Here is an 18250-nt window from a genome sequence, read left to right as displayed (position 1 = left end):
TCCACTATAATGTTGTAAGTCCACTACACATCGCACGATTCCAGCTCGAATAGGATCGAACCGAACGTTTCGCAAATAAAAAACTAAGATGGGTGAAAATGTCTCGTGTATTTGGCGAAGGGAAACAACAAGTGGCGAGTGGAGGCGATATGCGTACGCGCTCAAAGAATCCCCCATTTGTGTGAGTCAACTTTTTTATTTCCATACTGTGTACTATAATAGTAATTTATATATAAGATCATATAATTTTTGCAATGTTAATACATTTTACATAACAGACATCTCCATAGTGTACATACATACATACGCGGTAGCTCGCCGTGGCCGGGCGCGTGCCGGACGTACAGAGGCGCCGACGCGAGCGACGATAGAAATTAACGGCTACAGCAATATCATACAAATTAATGACTATTCCCTTACAAAATATCGGATCTACCGTAGCATTGTTCTACTCCGACGCGACGGCCGAGTCGGCGGGGCACCTCTGTACTCGCCGCGCCATCGATTCATAATAAATAAATGCCTATTTATGCCTATTTACACTATGTATCTATACAAAACGATAGGACGACGAAATTACATTTGAATTCAGCATTCGGCTTCTAACACGACGCGAGTTCGAAGAGCGCTATTTTATCTTTTTGTACAATCGGAACAAATCGGAACGAATCGGAACGAATCGGAACAGACGCGATACAACTTTAACTTAATTAAACAATTTAACAATATTAAAAATCCTAAATAGTCTAGTATCCTAGGGTCGAATATAAAAGGCCTCCCGCGGCCCGAGGCGGAGCAGGGCGCATCACTTGGCGCGCTTGGCGCCCAGCTGCAGCTCGCCCAGCCGCTTCCACAGCTCGTCGCGCTCCTTCTCGCGCTTCTTCTCTCTGGAAGCAGAACACGAACGAGTGAGACGGTGCTCCATCTCGGCGACGGGAAAACGCGACGAAAGCGAGCGCCACTCACTTCTGCCGCTCCGCCTTATAGCTGGCGGTGAGCTCGTCGAACAGCTTCGAGTTCATCTCCATGAAGGTCTTGAGCACGTTGTAGATGAAGGTCACGATGGACTGGTTCCAGTGCTCCTTGCTCATGCGGTACAGCGCCGGGAACATGATGGGCATGATCACCTGGTTGTTCTCCTCGATCAGGGACACGATGTACTCGTTGTTCCAGTAGTACAGGGCCCTCTCGGCCACCTGCGGACGGAACGGACGGTTTGAGATCGGTCGACGGACATCGCCCCCGGACGTTGGTCGGACGTCTGCTTACCTGGAAGTGGGGGCTGGACACGCACTTTGCGATTTGCTTGAACAGCGGCTCCTGTATCTTGACGAACTGAGCCGGCTCGATGACGTCCAAGATCTCCTCGATCTCGCCGAGGAACATCACCTGCTCGGAAAAAGAAAGACATCTCCGTTACCTACCTTTTCACTTCTCTTAGCTTTAATTCCACGCGCGATAACAATATTTCGAGTCGCCCACCTCCTTCTGGGAGCAGGTCTTCGGCCAGAACTTGAGCAGGCCGCGCACGACCGGCTCGGTGAGCGTGGGATCCTTCTCGAGGAACTGCACCACGCAGTAGGCCAGCTGCGCGTGGTACATGGACAGGCTCTTCACCTTGTGCAGCGGCAGGAGCACCTTCACCAGGAACTGCTTGTGCTCGCTCTTCAGCGGCAGCGCGAACCCGTTGATTATGCTGCAAGGCACGGCGGCACCGTGTATTATGCGCGACTACCGCGAGGGCTGATTTATCGGTGGAGACGAAATAGATACCTTCCCAAGATCTCCAGCAGTTCGCCGACGCCGTTGAAGTGCTCGGTTTCGTAGACGAATCGCAGGAATATATTGTTGATCTGTTTTCGTATGAACGCTCGGAGACCCAGGAACTTTCCGTAGATACGATGCAGCACCGTTTTCAGAAAATCGCGCTCGCGAGGGTCTTCGGAATCGAACAGATCAAGAAGCTGTTTCAGAAAATATCTAAATTAAACTACGATTAGTTACAGACTTATATTCAACGAAGACTCGAACTTTACCTGTTGTGTTCATTTGGAGGCATGTCTGATTGAGATTAACATTGGGGAATATAAACGGATTTTATTAAATTTTTTGTATTTTCATTTAAAAAATTTATTGGGGTAAGCTATTATGCCCAAATTTACAACTTCCCCCTCGGACACATAAAAACATTTCAGTCAAATGCATTATTTATACTTACCCTGTACAAATTGTTTTTGTACATTTGTAAATAATTTATTTGACACAACTGTTTTAAGTGTAGTCTTTTATAGTAAAGTAGAAGAACCTCTTAAAACCTTCTGAATTGTTGAAATGTCAATTTAAAAGTATTTATTAATATAATAGAACATACAAACAAAATAATTGATAACATGCACATATAGTGTGAATTATACCTGCAATACAAATTTCTGGTCAATGACTTTCTTGCCAATGGTCGGCTGAAAGTTAACTGATTCAAGGAAGCGCAAAAAGAACTCATAGACTAGTTGAAGATGTGGCCAAGAGGCCTCTAGAGTCGGATCATCCTCCTCCGGGTCATAATCAGGATTGTCACTTGGTGGTAGAGTGCGGAACAAGTTGGACGATATCTGGGAAAAATGTTTTTTAATGATGGTATGTTAATTACTTTTAAGCTAATAATATTTACCAACTTTAAACACAATAATAAATCTAAAGTTAGAATAAGAATGTATATCAGCAACAATCACATTTCTTTTATAATATAAATACTAGCAGGACCGCTGTTGTGTCTGTGTGTACATTGTCATTTATAACTTATTTATATTTGTTTTAGCAATTTAACCATTCAGCTTAACAATAATGGTACACAGATTAACATTATGCTTTGAGGTTAATAAAACTAGTTATAAAAAAGATAACTTAAATAGTTATTAAATTTATACATTTCTCAATACACAACAACAACATATTGTATTGAATGTTTTGTTTAAAAACTCCTAAATATGTACAATATATGCTAATGGTAAATCTGTGAATATAATATACAATTAACTTACCATTTTAATGATTTCTGGATAAACCGGTTCAGTGAGTACATCACGTCCAACAGTAATATACCCAACTAGCTCATTCAATGTGGCACGTTTAATCTCCTTTCCTTTTAAGTCAGCAAGAGGGTCCATGAAGTCAAATGCAACACAACACTGACGCAGCTTACGAATGAACAAGTCTTCTTGTTCAGTAGCTGGGACATCTGTAAGTGAACATTATCACTGTAGTAGAAAGGCAATATCTACAGGTGTGTCTATGTTATACAATTACTTAATGATAATGAGCATTATTTACACTATTAGTATTAGAATACTCTTATAGTATGAGTATGAGTATATAATGAGACATAACAACACAACTCATTAAGGGTTTAAATAGAAAAAATATACATGAAATTTTTTAACTGTGCAAGAAATATAACATATTTATATTGTGACCACATTCTACCAACAAATCAATACTAGTGACATATTGCAAAGGTTAATTATTTTGGTTATTAGAGTAAATTGAATTACATATAATTTATAAAATAATTATCTCCTATCAATCTAATAACTTGTATATATATTATGTTATATTTACTCAAACAGAGAGAATAAACTGTTAAATCCAAAAATAAATAGAAGAACTTTAAGAATTTGTTGACCTAATTATTAAAACATGGTATGTATAGCCCATTATTTTTTTTATGTTCAGTTTTTCTTTATTACTTAAGTTCTTCAATTTATAATTATTAAATTGTAAACCTAATGATTTGTTAATACACAATGTTATTACAGTAACTAGACTAATAAATTTAATGACATCAGATCACATTACATTTATTTTACACATATAATTCATATTGTTAAAATTTAAAAAAAAATTAAATTTACCTTTCAGTAAGGGTAGTGCCAAGAGTTCTACATCTTGTGAGTTACGATAACGGGATGACCCTTGACTTTTCTTGGTCTTTTTCTTAAGAGACCGTTTAGCAAAAGGGTCAATTCTATCAACAAACGGTGCCGAAGACATGTTTCTAATATAAAAGAGTCCGTATTGACGACAAGCCGAGAACGATCAATTTAAAACTTTGCTAAATTCTAAAAGATGCATGTTCCAGCCAATTCAATAAGACGAACGAGCACTCCTCGTTAAGTCAAACCAAAATAATTGAGCCTAAATAAACATTCCTTCGTCACTCATGACGGTAATGGAGTGATCACACTCAAGCCATCTTTTTGATACTTTTTATGTTTCCACAAAAGTTACGTAATTTTAGAAAGTCTTTATCACAAAAATATCACTAATATAAATCAAAATAGGTCCTGTTGCAAAAACAGATTTATAATATGAGGCGTGTCACAAATAGCAAAAGCTAGAAGTCAGATAGTATACATAGAAGCCTCGTGTAATATCAGCCGGTCACTCGATGACAATTTAATTTCACTCACTTATCGTCAATTTTGTTCAAGATTAAATAAACAAAACACTATTAAGCAAAAATTAATTATTATTTTTTGATCTTAACTATTGGAAAACTTATATGGCAATGACACAGAGCAATTTTTAACACCAAAAATCTATCACCGTATTCTCGCCATCGCTCACCATCCGTTTCTATTCCGACAGTGACACAAGCTGCATTTTAACGCCAACCACAAATTTATTTCGATCTATAGCACTTCTACAAGAACAAAATATTTATATTTCGATTATATGAGCAACGTAAAACCATGAATTTACAAAAACTACCAAGTTAAAAGATTATCATCACTGGTTTTGCTGCGAAAACGCCAGCACTCAAAAGTACCTATTTCTGAAAATAGATGGAGATATAAAAATGTTCAGATAATCAATAGAGATACTTAAGAATGAATTTCACGTTTTAATTCTAATAGGACTTAAAATTGTCATTTAAAATTATTTTCATATTTTAAGATAACAGTTAGTTACCAATAATCTATCAAAACGATTTGTAAGAAAGAATATTTCAAAAAGGAAATGGCGGAAGACAAAATCTATTTGTATTTAGAGACAGAACATATGGATGCGTTCCAAGATTGACCGAAAATTTTCAACAAACCGGTTACTGTGATAATGCTGTTATTTCTTCAAACTTATTTTTTTGTCACAGAAAATGTGAACGAAATTTAAAAATATTATTTATATTACGGATAAAACTTTTTAAAACCCTTTTGCTTTAAAAAATGTGGATAACAAACAATACGTCTCTGAGACAATAGCTTAGGAAAATATTTAGAAATAATTTATGTTTAAGAACACATGTTCTTGTTATTTCAATACACTTTATTTAAAAAATGTGAGTCATAATTTTAAATAATTATAATACGAAATCATATTTGTACACTGTAGTTATCTAAAGTATAGAGATAATATACTTTACACTGCTTGGCCTATGCTTATTTCTTACCTGTTTAAATTTCATTCTCTAATCTCTATGGGCATTTATAATCTATACAAAATAGTCTTACTAGTCTGTGATTCAAAACTTGGAAATACGAGTACCAACTGCGTTTGGGTTTGGGAAAGTTGCTTTCTAAAGTCGTAGCCATAGTTGCTTTCGAATTAAATCAAATCTCTTAAAACCGAGTAATCCTACAGTAAACATAATTACAATCTCTTTCTTTTTATGAGTTGTGTCTACACATACTGTAGCTGGTTCCAACATGGATCTTGGGAGTTCTGACAGTTCCGCCATGAATGCAAAATAAATACAAATTATATACTATACTGTACAGGTTTGTTTAAATACTGCTAGTAACTAAATCTAATAAATGTAAATAACAGAGTCGTTGTACAGAATTGTAACTTAATAATTTAAGATAAATAATGTGTAAATAGCGTCAATATAGTCCATCAATGCGACGCTACGGAAGACACCTTATTACTATTTATAAGAGAAAATTATGTTCGTGTATTTAAGGAACATATGTGCAAGAACAGAAAAAATGACATATTCGACTAGCTGTGTACTTTTTAAAAATAAATGATCACAAAGTATTTCCTATATTACATTAATCAATCTAGTGTTATTAAAATGTAGTTAATAACTGTTTACATGAAGACTAATCTAAATGGTTTTAGAGGTATTTACTTTTGTTTGTATTTTAGGAGCTGGAAGTGTACAAGTATTAAAGAAGAACCTTCACAATGTTGAGAGGTGGGCGTGGTGGCCGCCACAGTCCAGAGCTGTATCCCCATACTCTAAAGTGTTCCAACGCAAGTGACACCAGTTCAGCGTATAGTGGTAGTGACACAATGACATCTGTTCATAGCTCCTTAGACATGGATATGGAGGTAGATCTGTCTGGCCTTCTCGAGTCTATAGTGGATTCTGATGAGGAAGAAGATTTAGAAGAAACTATGGACAGCCTCACTGTTCGTGATCCAGTCCGAGAATGTCTGGAAAAAGATCCCAGTGAAAGAACAGACGAAGATATTGAGATTCTATTAGAATTCACTCAACATTTAAAAGCATTTACAAATATGACACTTACTGTACGAAGAGCATTATGTGCTGTAATGGTATTTGCAGTTGTAGAGAAGGCAGAGACCATTGTAATGCAAGATGGAGAGGAACATGACTCCTGGTCAGTATTAATTAATGGGCATGTCGGTATTGAACATCAAAATGGAGAAGTTGAATATCTGAATGTTGGTGACAGTTTTGGGATGGCGGAGGCTACCCTTGAAAGGCTGTACCATCGGGGTGTTATGACAACTAGATGCAATGATTGCCAATTTGTGTGTGTTACTCAAACGGACTACTACCGAATTTTACATCAGGGAGAAGAAAACATAAAACGTCACGAAAACGAAAATGGAGTTGTGGTTTTGGTTACAGAGTACAGGGGTGCTGCAGGTGAATCTGGTCATCAAGATGGACATGTAGTTATTAGGGGAACCCCTGAACATTTGATGCTACAACTTATTGAAGATAATTCACGTGACTCAACATATGTAGAAGATTTTCTATTGACTCACAGAACATTCATTGAAAATCATTTAGTGGTTGCCAAGCAATTACTTGCCTGGTTCTCAGAACCATCTGTACGTGATAAGGTGACAAGGGTAGTGCTGTATTGGGTGAACAACCATTTTACCGATTTTGAAACTGATCCAAATATGATGGAATTCCTTGAGAATTTTGAATTGGCTTTGGAGCATGAGAAAATGGAAAGCCAACTGAGACTGTTAAACATAGCTTGTTCTGCTAAAGCCAGAACTAGAAGTGTTACTTTGTCACGCCCCACAAGAGATGAGCCACTGAATTTTACTATTTTAGGTGGATATGAAAGGGGTTATGGTATATTTGTATTAAAAGTTGAAAAACATTCGAAGGCAGAGGAAGTGGGCTTGAAAAGAGGTGATCAGATACTGGAAGTTAACAGTCAATCTTTTCAACATGTGAGTCATGCAAAAGCCATGGAAATAATTACAGGATCCACACATCTAAGTATAACTGTAAAAAGTAATTTCTTAGCTTTTAAGCAAATGTTACTCATGCCAGAAAATTCCCCTAGACAGAGGGGAGGTACAAATATGGTCAGGTGGCAAACAGATCCTAGAGCAAGACTTTCAACAGCAGAATTACTTAGTGATGATCCCATTACCCTGACTCCAATTTTCCAATCTCCAATAAAGAAATCACAACAAGAAATAAATGTGAAAAAAGAACCACAAAAAGGATTTATGACACTGGGTCCAAAACGACTTCATAAGGCTTTAATGAAAATGAATATTCTGCCAAAAAATACCATTGCTGATGGAATTCATAATGATGACAGCATACTTTCCAATACAGATGCTTTAAACAAAGCCAACACAAGCACTTCATTTTATAGTTCACACAGTAATCCAGACCTGATTTCAATTTGTTATGATGATTATCAGTCATCTGATTACCCTGAACATGTGCTTAAGGTGTATAGAGCTGATCAAACTTGTAAATATTTACCAGCTCATAAAGAAACTACTGCCAGAGAAGTAGTAATGCTTGCCTTGCGAGAATTTGGTATTACAGAGCCAAGTTCAAATTTCTCCTTGTGTGAAGTTTCTGTTGCACAAGGAGGAATAATTAAACAACATAGGCTACCTGATCAGTTACAAAACCTTGCAGAAAGAATTGGATTAAGCTCTAGATATTATTTGAAAACAAATGGTATTAGTGAAACTTTGGTACCTGATGAAATGGCTCCGGAACTACTCAGAGAGAGTGTTGTACATTTCTTGCAACTGAATGCAGTGGAAGTCGCTGTCCAGTTGACATTACAAGATTTCTACATATTTAGACAAATCGAGAGTACTGAGTATGTGGATGATTTGTTTGAACTAAAAAGTAGATATGGTACACCCATGCTATCACAATTTGCTGGTTTGGTAAATAAAGAAATGTTTTGGGTTGTAACAGAGGTGGTCAATGAGCAAAATCTTGTTAGAAGGTCTAGAATCATAAAACAATTTATAAAAGTTGCAAGGCACTGCAAAGAGTGTAAAAACTACAATTCTATGTTTGCTATAATTTCAGGATTAGGTCATGGTGCAGTATCTAGACTTAGAATGACCTGGGACAAATTACCTACAAAATACATTAAACTGTTTACAGATTTACAATCATTTATGGACCCCTCTAGGAATATGTCCAAGTACAGACAATTAATTACAGCTGAACAAGGCAGATCACCTGTCATTCCCTTTTACCCTGTAGTCAGAAAAGATCTGACATTTATTCACCTTGGAAATGATACGAAAGTGGAAGGTATGGTAAATTTTGAAAAATTACGCATGATAGCCAAAGAGGTAAAGACACTCACAAATATGTGTAGTGCTCCATACGACTTGCTAACTTTACTGGAATCTGGTAAACAACCTCCTTCCAATGCTATGGTGGCATTGAATCAGTTGACAACTGGAGTTCAACAAGGCCAAGTCACAGTAAAAAGAAGAAAGAAGTCCTCGAATGTGCCAAATCCAAAAAAGATGTTCGAGGAAGCGCAAATGGTTCGCCGGGTCAAAGCTTACTTAAATCGCATGCATGTGGAAACTGACGAAGAAAGACTTCACGCTCTGTCTTTAGAATGTGAAGGTTCGGGTCCGGCACCTTCGATGCCACGCCGTCGACATCCATCACCATCTCTTTCTACTACGAGCAGTGCATCGTCGGCCAGTGAAAGTAAAAAAGGCTTCGCAGGAAATAAATTTGGAGCAGCTTCACCTCAAGCCGTGAGAAAGTTATTGGCTCTATCCGAACCTGCCAAAACCCGTCCACACCAGCCGAGACCTCCTCCACCCCCCGGACCTTCCCCGTGCTCCCATAGAAGAGACGGAACCGTGCCGGGCATTTGTTGTTCCCGCGCCGCACACGAGAGATCACACTCGGACACGCCTACGCCGCTGCCAGTAGATTTATCGGCGGAAAGTAGCAGTGTGACGTCATTAGTAAACTTGCCATTAAGAAAAACGGGATCGGCCACTTCGAGCGACAGCGGGCACGGCTCCTGCACAACGGCGAACTGTGTTCGGCCGATTCCTCCTCCGCGAATGCCTTACACGCTCGCCGCTCAAGTGGCCCGCATCGATCGTCTCAACCGTGCTCATTCGCACGAAGGTGTTACTCGTTCTTACGATTACTATCACGACGCGCCAGATGACGAAGACGACGATCAGCAAGTTTCTGCAGTGTAAAGTTCTCAATACTCCAATTTCCAAAAATTTATATTTTAGTAATCTCACTTGAGTAGAAGCATGACATAAAACGTTTAATATATTGTACTAAAATGTAGTTCATGTTTGTATTCCTTATGAGTAAGGTTAAAGACTGTCTTATTTAATGATTTTAGTGTTTATTGTAATATTACATAGTAGCCATGCCTTTATATATTATATTATTAATATTATAGATATCGTGACCCACCATGTTCCAGTTATGACTAGAAATATTAGAACTAGTAATGTTCTTTTCGGGCATGCCCTAATGCACCTTAAGGATGTATTTTACATTCCGTTGTTTGTGTATATTTTTTAATAATTCTTAATGTAACGCGCAACTTAGACCAAATAATAATTAACGTACCTTTTATAATAGTGGTTCAAACGGAACGCGTGAAACGGTGAAGGTATAATAATTATTGATTGATGTTTCTGTAGTAGGTGACCATTCTTTATATTATGTACCGGCTGGACGCAGAGTTATAACATGTTTCACGTAATTACGTGTAGTGTTTAATTATTGTGGCATATCATCCTTTCTTTTACAAGATTTTTTGGTAGCTTTGTGGACCAATTTTAATTTGAAAGTATTTTCTCTTTTTCTATTGTAGCAATAGATTTAACGTATAATTGCAATGATTATAATTTTCATAATGTAAATAAGTAAAGTAAACAATGTTCTTTATTAAATATTTATTTACATAGCCATAATTTAATATTTAACAATATGATTCATCTTCAAATATTTTCATATCATGTAATAAAGTATTTAAAAATAAATCGTCTTTGTAAATATTATCGAAATTGAGCTAAATAATCTAATTCAAGTGGATGTAGATTTGGACTTGGAATCACTAAGCTGTGTAGAGGGGGTCCTAACTCATGGTTTTGCATCTCTTTCAAACTCAGCACACTTATTCTTTGATCTTGTGCACCAACTCTAGAGAGACCCACGGCTAATGTATCCTCGGTCAACCCTGATGAAAAATATGGAAATTATTTTATAAATATTATAATTATATAAAGATGCTTTGTGTACATAAATAAGCGCGTGTACTAACTACTCACTGTTATTTTGAGTTATTTTTAAACCAAGTTATTCTTCGATATTAGAAGGTGTCAATGTTGTCGCAATAAAAAAGTCATTAATATTATTTAAAAAGAAACAATACCGTCATAGGTAATACAGGCAGCGCGCGTAAACACTTTAAAAAACAATATTTTTTTAATAATTTTAACATAGGATGGAAAGAAATGATGACTTATATAAAATAAGAAGATTGATGTTATAGATAACATAGTTCACCTGAAGTTTGCTTCTCCTTAATTATATGTAAAAGCTGTGTTGATGCCTCACTAACGGTCATGAACTTAGGTTTCATGTATTGCCTTACTTTTTTTGTTAGTGACTCTTCAGTTGGCTCTTTAACTTTTATATCTAAAAAGAATTGTTTATTGAAATGTAATATCCAAAAAAGTGATAATTGAGTTAATACTTTAAAATATATGTATTTATCATTATTACTGATATGATATATCAATTGTGTAATTATATGCTACTGCTATTATATTCTAAAGTACCTAATAGACATAAAGTGTGTAAATTTCTCGAATAATTCCCGATAATTTTTTCATAAAAGCTGTCTGGTTTCCATGTTTCAGTCCAGTAAGGTATTGAAATAGTTTCGCCAAAATTATATAATTGTAAGCCACAACAGCTAACAGCATTCATTATAGATGCATTATGTATGATCTGGGAAAGAAAGGATACTAATAGATAATAGATAAAAAAATTGCCTTAAAATAATTTTTCTTATAGGATGTTACTGAGTTAATATTATATTTAGATACAAACAACACTATCTAAATTAATTTGATACATTTATAAAATATAATTTACCTCAGTTCTAACACCTAGCTGTTTGGCACGTAGTAACATATCTGTATGAGTTGTAGCTCCTAAAGGATCACCAACCACAAGAAGAGCTATGTCATTTTCCCGGGCTTCCATTAAAAATCCATCAATGTGACTTTCACAAAGTTCACGGTCAGCAATTATGATAGGTCTTCCATAAAACTCTTCCTGTAAAAAATTTAAAAGTAAAGAAAATGGGCAGGGCAAACCGTAAAGTTCAGTCCCCAGGAACTAGTAAAGAGTAAATAATAGTAACTTGTAATTTACATAATGTTCTAAGTTGAGTACATATCAACTATAGATATAAAATATACAATTAAATAAATAACTATACAATAGTTTCAAAATAATGATACAATAAGAACTGCCAAGAATGCAGTTGTGGTCTCCAAATATAAACAATACTTTTCTAAATTGCAAACTAAAATATGGCATATCATATTTTAAGACCTGCAATATATCTATATCTGTTTAAGTTGTCATTAAATTTTATAACATATAAACTATTCAGCATACTCTGTTTATAGCAAAATCACGCAAAGGGCATTAAGAAACTAGTGAATTACAACTTACCAAAACATTGTGACCTACAGTTAATATTGATGTGTATCCCTCTAAAAGTACTTTGTCACATTTTTTTACAATTTCTAGCCCTTTTACTGTTATGTCTTTAGCATTACCTAGGCCAAGTCCAATTAAATAAAACATAATTTGAAAACAGCTTTTAATTCTATCGGTTATAATTCTATATATTATAATATCACCTCGCTTAAATGTTTAATATGCACTATCCAATCCAAGTATCCACACTATTTTCTTTATTTACAATGAAAATAACCTAACTTTTAAATGAATTGAGGGAATGTATTGACAATTTATCTTTTCGTCGTTTTTGATAGTACTCTGTGACTGTTGTACACATGAAAGATACAGATTAATTAATGATTACAAGCTGTGTATACTTATTACCTATATTAGTATTTACTATTTAGTATATTAGTCATTAGATCTTATTAAGTTATTATTATAGTTATAGTGAAGTGAAAACTGTAAACGCTATTATACATAAGTAATGCTTCACTTCGCGTTAAATACTAGTTTTGGATGATATAATTTTTTACTTCTCTTACATAATATTATCTTATTTATATTAAAGGTTTAGAAATGATTTATAAATGGTGGCATTCATTTATAAGAAAAAGAACAAAACCTATTCCTGAGGATTATGCAGTCCTATGGAAAAAACGACTGAGCTTACTATACGGATTTCTTGCTTGGAATGCATTTGGTTTGGTAGTTTATTCCATTTATCAAGGCAAATCAGACTGGGCTCATTATTACGGATTAAAATCCGACGAAGACAAAAACATGTCTCCTGGTATGTTCACTATATTCTTTAGTCTCTAGGACACTTATGTACCTGAAACATTACTGATTAACAAATGAATAAATCCAGGCTCAGAAACCAGTTTTTAGAAATCTTTCAAAACCAAATCTTCAGAAATTTACTTAAATGCTCATAGAAAAAACAATATTTTACAACAATACATTATTTTGATTGTGTTATATATATCTTATAGGAGTGCTTTCTTTTACAGGCCATTCTTGGGCAAATACCCTAGGCATTAAAAATGCCAAAGTAATAAGAATTTCTGGATTATCAAAAGTGGATGAATATGATATTGTTGATGGAAAAGAAGTTAGATCTAACAAGAGCAATAATTAATAAAATAAAACAGTGTATATAGTAATTGTATAAGGAATAATTTATTGTCCTGTTATAATACAATTAAAAGTTTGTATAAAAATATATTTTTATTTGATTTTTTTTAATACTATACATAATTTCTGGACAGCATTTAAGGCACTTTATCATAACTCAAATTTTACCTATTGGGTAATAAGTTAAATCTAAAATCACAGTTTAAATATTACAAAATTCATTTAGAATGTATACTGTATGATTTAGCTCGTCTTCTTCTCTCAAATTCTTGCAACAATGCAGACCTGAAATGTATTTTTTATATTGTAAATGTATTTATTATACTGAGCAGAAAAAGTGATTTTATTTATATTACTCATTGAACCAAAATTGTTTACCAAATATATATTGACTATAACACATCTTAATTAGTTTCCCAATATTTATTAAAGTAGTAATATTTTATAAAAATATTAGGATTACCTATACTGTTCATATTTCATTACAATCAACTGCAATTCTTGTTTGTAAAGACGTGTCAACATATCTGAATAGCAATCTAATTCACTCAGTCTAAACATGTTCCAATGCAGTTTATGATCCAACTCTTGATCAGCTGTAAACAATAACTGTATAATTCCCAATAATTTGCATAGGCAAAGGAAGGGTAAACAATAAACATTGTCTACCCTTCCTTGCTTTGCCTTCAACACAGGACAAATATATTATTATTTCAGTTTAATATACTTTCTAAACAAATGTACTAAAGCTAGAAATTTTAATAATTGAAAAAGGACAATAAAGAGTTTAATGATTTCTTTACCTTTTGAATAAACAACAAGCCAGTGAGGTATCTCTTCTAAAAGATATGGTGGTACCAGAGTAGGGACTAGTGGGCTTACTAAATAGCAGCCTCCCACTAAACATGGATGTGCATATGTAGTCTGCTGTGTGATTTCACTGCAAAATCATAAATTATATTTAGGAGCAAGTATAACATTTTATATTGAAATATTTAAAATTATTATTGAATAGAAAAGTCTCATACTTAAAATAGTAAACTCCATGTTGTGGGGTTGAAACACGTTGCCAAGGTCGAGGCACACTTTCTAATGGATGTGTCCAATGTGTTGTTTGAGTATTGTGATCCATATAATAACGTCGGCCTCGGAGTGTCCTGTCTGCAGACCATCCAGGTGGCAAAGGTAGTTCACACTCGTCTGATGCTACCATACAGGTTATATATTATAATATAATTTTGTAAAATTAAAAAAAAATAATACTTGGATCACGTTACACCTCTATAAATTATCTTTAGCTTTTTTATGACCCATTTTCACTACATAATTTGATGACACAGTTGTAACAGATTAAAAATCAGCTCTATTTAGTAACAAAATATATATTATTCATTGCAAGAAAATTTATTTTTAATTATTATACTTATTAATTAACATGTCCTATAGTCAATTGATTATAGAACATATTGCAAAATATGAATAATAGAATATATTATAAGGATTTGACCTTATAATATTATATGTTTACTAACCTTGACTGGATGAAATCAAATTACCACCATGACTTTTGTTATGATATGGTAGTGGTGAAGCATTAACATAGTTTGTATATATTGGAGATCCTTGATTTGTTGCATTATACGCTTAAAGCAAAAGATAATGCTTTATTAATGGTACCATATCTTGTAATTCTACTAAAATACTTTTTTACACAGAATACTTACACTCAGTAGCATGAAGTCTCATAGAGTGTGGTGATGGTGGATGATGTCTAGAAGCCAGACTCAAATTTGATGATATTCTTTGCATGCTTGTCTCTCTTGATGAATACTGTTGCTGTTTTTGTTGTTGAACCTAATTGAAATAAGAATAAATATTAGCTTTTATTATATTTAAGTAACAAAGAATTCAAATTTTATTCTAATCTATCTAACTCATGTTCTTGTTAAATGAATTTGTATAATTATATTATAAAGAGAGAAAAGAAGTAAAAGATTTATTATTCCCTTATGTAAAATAGACTGGGTTTTACACATCTACATAGACAACAAGACTTAAGATGGTGTATAGTAAATAAATTGACATGTACAGTCAATTCATTTACAACTTAATTTAGAACATACAAGTTAAATAGAACAAAATCAAAGATACAAGCTGAATTCTATTCAAATTTCAAATTCAAAATCATTTATTCATGTAGGTAACATAATGAACTTATGAACGTCAAAAAAAGAAATATGCATTAACTATGCATAAGGCTGAGTGCCTTAATAACAACACCATCGGCTGTTATGACTATTAGTTTTTAATACAAATATAAGTATTGTCCTTGGATGTCATTATAACAGATTTAGACTGTAATTATTAAATTAATTAATTGTGAAAAATAGTGAAATGGTGGCACCAATGTTTTTTATATAAACTATGTAGTAGGACTAGTAGGGGTTTAGTTAACTATTTACAAAGATAAAGTAATTTGTCATTAGTTACTTGTTGTTGATTCTGATATATAGGATCCTCCTGAGTTTGCTTGTAATATCTGTAACTGCTCTGACGGCTAAATGAATCATCAATATCATTTAGTGTTGAATGTGAAGCCTAGAATTTATACAATAATTTTTTTAACAGAATCTATAAGTCATACTCTAAACAAAAATATTTTATATACAAATTAATCACCAAAGTAGGATCTAAATAAAGTTGGGAATTATAATTGCTGGCACCACCTACAACTTCACTTCCTGTAGACATATTAGCATACCTGAAAACACATTAAATGATGTGATTAAAAAGTCCTTAACCATAACATTTAATAAAAACAATGGGTGTCCCTTAAAAAGTAATAATCTAATACATTATTCATTCAATAATAAAATAAGAAGGCACAGCCCAGATATTTAACATCATTTATCTTTGTTAGTATCCTCAAACATCCTATATTAAAGTACTAAATTATCTAGTTAATAAAACCCATTTCAGAAGACATATAATTTATTAATACATTAGTAATTGTATTAATTAATTATATATATGTAAAGTATTGTTGATGTTATCATTTACAGACCTGTGTGTTAAGTTTGGAGATGATTCACTGGGTGTATATTTCCCAGCATGGCCACTTATAGTTTGCGCTTTACCAAACTTATTTTCAATACTTTGACTGCTATCATTAGTACTAAAGGGTTGACTGCGAGGTCTTCTACAGTTGTTACCAGTAGTCCATACATTGATAACTATAACAATAATATAATGTTTTTTTCTCGAATACTGGCTAAAAGTAACAAATATTATAAATACTTGCTTGGTAAGTCTGGCGGAGTATCCTTCTTGATATATTTACCAACGACACCTTCGTTAATCGTTTTCTGACCTTTCCGTGATATCATCGTGATTTTAAAATATTATAATGTAACAATAATATAACATCCTAAAATATTATTTTTTATTGCCTTACAAGGTTTAGAAGAAATTTTGATGAAGTCAATGAAAGTACGCCACAGACTATGTAAATGAAATTAACATTCAAGGGGTATAACTTCTAACGAGGCTTATAGACTGTCAAGTATAAGTTGGCGTACCAGTGGCGGCGCCTCCTACAACCCTCTGTGTTGCCACTTTTTTGTTTAGTTTGGATTGATGGATATTCTTAGATATTACATTAAAGGTAAATAAAAAACTTAATAACAAAAAATTATTTTTTATAGTAATTGTGGTCTGTTAGAGGAATTATTCCTTCCATGAATTCTTCAGAGTCATCTGTGTCAGAAGAATCTGAAGATTCAAATCAATTAAAAATGGTTCCATTACTGTTTCAAGGCGGTTGTCTGTTATACGATAATTATTTTCAACATTTATAACGTGATTACAGTGTTTCTGCCATTCTTCAGCAGTTACTTTGGAAAATGCACTATGGATTCTCTGTTCCATGTTTTCAGAGAGGCCAGTAACATTTGTGTCTGCAAATATTCTTTTGAACGAACTCCAAATTAATTCGATTGCATTAAAGTCACAATGATAAGGCGGAAGTCTTACAGCCTTATGACCATGTTTTAATCAATTAAGTAGACATTCTCCTGATTGATTGTTTTTATAATTTCATACAATTCTGCTTTTTTCATGGTTTCCAAGTATGAAAGATTGTTTTTTTTAATGAAATCTTGCATCTCTTGTTTCTTACTGTTCATTGTCACGCGTTTATTTATATAGGTCCTTGAGCTGCTTGATTAGGGACTTCAGTTCTCGCTGTAAAATTACTTTCCATGATTTTTCCCTCTGAAACTATACGGTTCACGGTTCTTTCAGAAACACCTTAAATAAAACAAAAAATATTTTAAGTTTTCCATCAATCACATTTACTTTCAAAAGCAATTATTATTTTTCCCTAAATTTGGGGATATAAATATCACTTTTAACTGGCAATACTTTACCTGTCAAATGTTGAAATGGAATAATCGGCCCATTGTTACGTTTCTCCTCTTCACAAAAACGTTTTACAGCTAGAATAATTTCTCTAGCTGCACTCCGCACTACTTTTGACATGTTTCGTAATAATTTTTACACTTTAAAACACAAATTATTAGCACCGACACACGTGAGACTACCAAGCTGTTAGAACTGTCAACACAACTGTCAAAATTAGTACCTTTTTCTGCCACACGCCAACTTACACATGACAACCTGTATCTTGACACATTTGATGTCACGCGCTTTCAAGTTGTACTAATTGTTAGGCCCTACTACTACCATATAAAAATCCACAACCTTTTTAAAAAGTTGGTATGAAAAATAAAATGTTATTGAGAGTAAATTTCACACGTATAACATAGCTTTAAAAAGCTTTAAGAAGAAATAAACATGTCAACAAAAAAT

General features: G+C 33.8%; 5 protein-coding genes and 1 long non-coding RNA gene across 7 annotated transcripts; 2 read left to right on the top strand and 4 right to left on the bottom strand.

Annotated features, from left to right (window-relative positions):
- Positions 1–89: 89 nt before the first annotated feature.
- LOC110997481 (serine/threonine-protein phosphatase 2A 56 kDa regulatory subunit epsilon isoform) lies at positions 90–4968 on the bottom strand. The gene is made up of 8 exons (XM_022265658.2): positions 3909–4968; positions 3039–3235; positions 2415–2609; positions 1774–1964; positions 1483–1696; positions 1270–1389; positions 967–1196; positions 90–887 (listed from the first exon to the last, which is right to left on the bottom strand). Exons 1-8 carry the CDS (start codon positions 4045–4047, stop codon positions 806–808), a joined length of 1368 nt encoding a protein of 455 aa, XP_022121350.1. The 5' UTR covers positions 4048–4968; the 3' UTR covers positions 90–805.
- Positions 4969–5519: 551 nt separating this feature from the next.
- On the top strand, positions 5520–10428 carry LOC110997433 (rap guanine nucleotide exchange factor 2). Its single transcript, XM_022265586.2, has 2 exons — positions 5520–5774; positions 6148–10428. Exon 2 carries the CDS (start codon positions 6187–6189, stop codon positions 9718–9720), a length of 3534 nt encoding a protein of 1177 aa, XP_022121278.1. The 5' UTR covers positions 5520–5774; positions 6148–6186; the 3' UTR covers positions 9721–10428.
- On the bottom strand, positions 10423–12508 carry LOC110997434 (diphthine methyl ester synthase). Its single transcript, XM_022265587.2, has 5 exons — positions 12233–12508; positions 11645–11827; positions 11326–11497; positions 11051–11182; positions 10423–10721 (listed from the first exon to the last, which is right to left on the bottom strand). The coding sequence occupies exons 1-5, from the start codon at positions 12365–12367 to the stop codon at positions 10540–10542; spliced, it is 804 nt and encodes a 267-aa protein (XP_022121279.1). The 5' UTR covers positions 12368–12508; the 3' UTR covers positions 10423–10539.
- A 100-nt stretch (positions 12509–12608) lies between these two features.
- LOC110997466 lies at positions 12609–13469 on the top strand. 2 transcript variants are annotated; one of them, XM_022265633.2, is made up of 3 exons: positions 12609–12728; positions 12816–13037; positions 13258–13469. In XM_022265633.2, exons 2-3 carry the CDS (start codon positions 12824–12826, stop codon positions 13383–13385), a joined length of 342 nt encoding a protein of 113 aa, XP_022121325.1. In that variant the 5' UTR covers positions 12609–12728; positions 12816–12823; the 3' UTR covers positions 13386–13469. The 2 variants fall into 2 exon arrangements, with proteins under 2 accessions (XP_022121325.1, XP_022121324.1); XM_022265632.2 differs by having other exon boundaries at positions 12621–13037.
- Positions 13470–13492: 23 nt separating this feature from the next.
- LOC110997465 (protein salvador homolog 1) lies at positions 13493–16892 on the bottom strand. The gene is made up of 10 exons (XM_022265630.2): positions 16683–16892; positions 16446–16614; positions 16061–16142; positions 15872–15979; positions 15106–15235; positions 14914–15024; positions 14410–14587; positions 14185–14321; positions 13845–13977; positions 13493–13666 (listed from the first exon to the last, which is right to left on the bottom strand). Exons 1-10 carry the CDS (start codon positions 16765–16767, stop codon positions 13600–13602), a joined length of 1200 nt encoding a protein of 399 aa, XP_022121322.1. The 5' UTR covers positions 16768–16892; the 3' UTR covers positions 13493–13599.
- Positions 16893–17530: 638 nt separating this feature from the next.
- Positions 17531–18052, bottom strand: LOC123689574. The gene is made up of 2 exons (XR_006750529.1): positions 17809–18052; positions 17531–17689 (listed from the first exon to the last, which is right to left on the bottom strand). It is a non-coding gene; the product is annotated as an uncharacterized LOC123689574 (long non-coding RNA).
- Between the last annotated feature and the right edge of the window lie 198 nt (positions 18053–18250).

Source organism: Pieris rapae, chromosome 1, assembly GCF_905147795.1.
Source record: "Pieris rapae chromosome 1, ilPieRapa1.1, whole genome shotgun sequence".
Classification (NCBI taxonomy): domain Eukaryota; kingdom Metazoa; phylum Arthropoda; class Insecta; order Lepidoptera; family Pieridae; genus Pieris; species Pieris rapae.
Note: the sequence above shows the minus strand (reverse complement) of the source record. Positions and strands in the feature narration are given on the sequence as shown.

What these genes read in the sequence shown, in the direction of transcription:
- LOC110997481 (XM_022265658.2), bottom strand. Translation starts at nt 4,047, where the DNA reads ATGTCTTCGGCACCGTTTGTTGATAGAATTGACCCTTTTGCTAAACGG. An exon ending in ATCCAGAAATCATTAAAATG is followed by an intron (nt 2,610 to 3,038) that starts GTAAGTTAATTG and finishes CATTTTTCCCAG; the next exon opens with ATATCGTCCAACTTGTTCCG. An exon ending in AGACCTGCTCCCAGAAGGAG is followed by an intron (nt 1,390 to 1,482) that starts GTGGGCGACTCG and finishes TTTTCCGAGCAG; the next exon opens with GTGATGTTCCTCGGCGAGAT.
- LOC110997433 (XM_022265586.2), top strand. Translation starts at nt 6,187, where the DNA reads ATGTTGAGAGGTGGGCGTGGTGGCCGCCACAGTCCAGAGCTGTATCCC.
- LOC110997434 (XM_022265587.2), bottom strand. Translation starts at nt 12,367, where the DNA reads ATGTTTTATTTAATTGGACTTGGCCTAGGTAATGCTAAAGACATAACA. An exon ending in CTGTAGGTCACAATGTTTTG is followed by an intron (nt 11,828 to 12,232) that starts GTAAGTTGTAAT and finishes AATTTTTTACAG; the next exon opens with GAAGAGTTTTATGGAAGACC. An exon ending in AGCTAGGTGTTAGAACTGAG is followed by an intron (nt 11,498 to 11,644) that starts GTAAATTATATT and finishes TTTCTTTCCCAG; the next exon opens with ATCATACATAATGCATCTAT.
- LOC110997466 (XM_022265633.2), top strand. Translation starts at nt 12,824, where the DNA reads ATGATTTATAAATGGTGGCATTCATTTATAAGAAAAAGAACAAAACCT. An exon ending in AGACAAAAACATGTCTCCTG is followed by an intron (nt 13,038 to 13,257) that starts GTATGTTCACTA and finishes TTTCTTTTACAG; the next exon opens with GCCATTCTTGGGCAAATACC.
- LOC110997465 (XM_022265630.2), bottom strand. Translation starts at nt 16,767, where the DNA reads ATGATATCACGGAAAGGTCAGAAAACGATTAACGAAGGTGTCGTTGGT. An exon ending in TATATCAGAATCAACAACAA is followed by an intron (nt 15,236 to 15,871) that starts GTAACTAATGAC and finishes TATTTCAATTAG; the next exon opens with GTTCAACAACAAAAACAGCA. An exon ending in CATGGAGTTTACTATTTTAA is followed by an intron (nt 14,322 to 14,409) that starts GTATGAGACTTT and finishes ATGATTTTGCAG; the next exon opens with TGAAATCACACAGCAGACTA.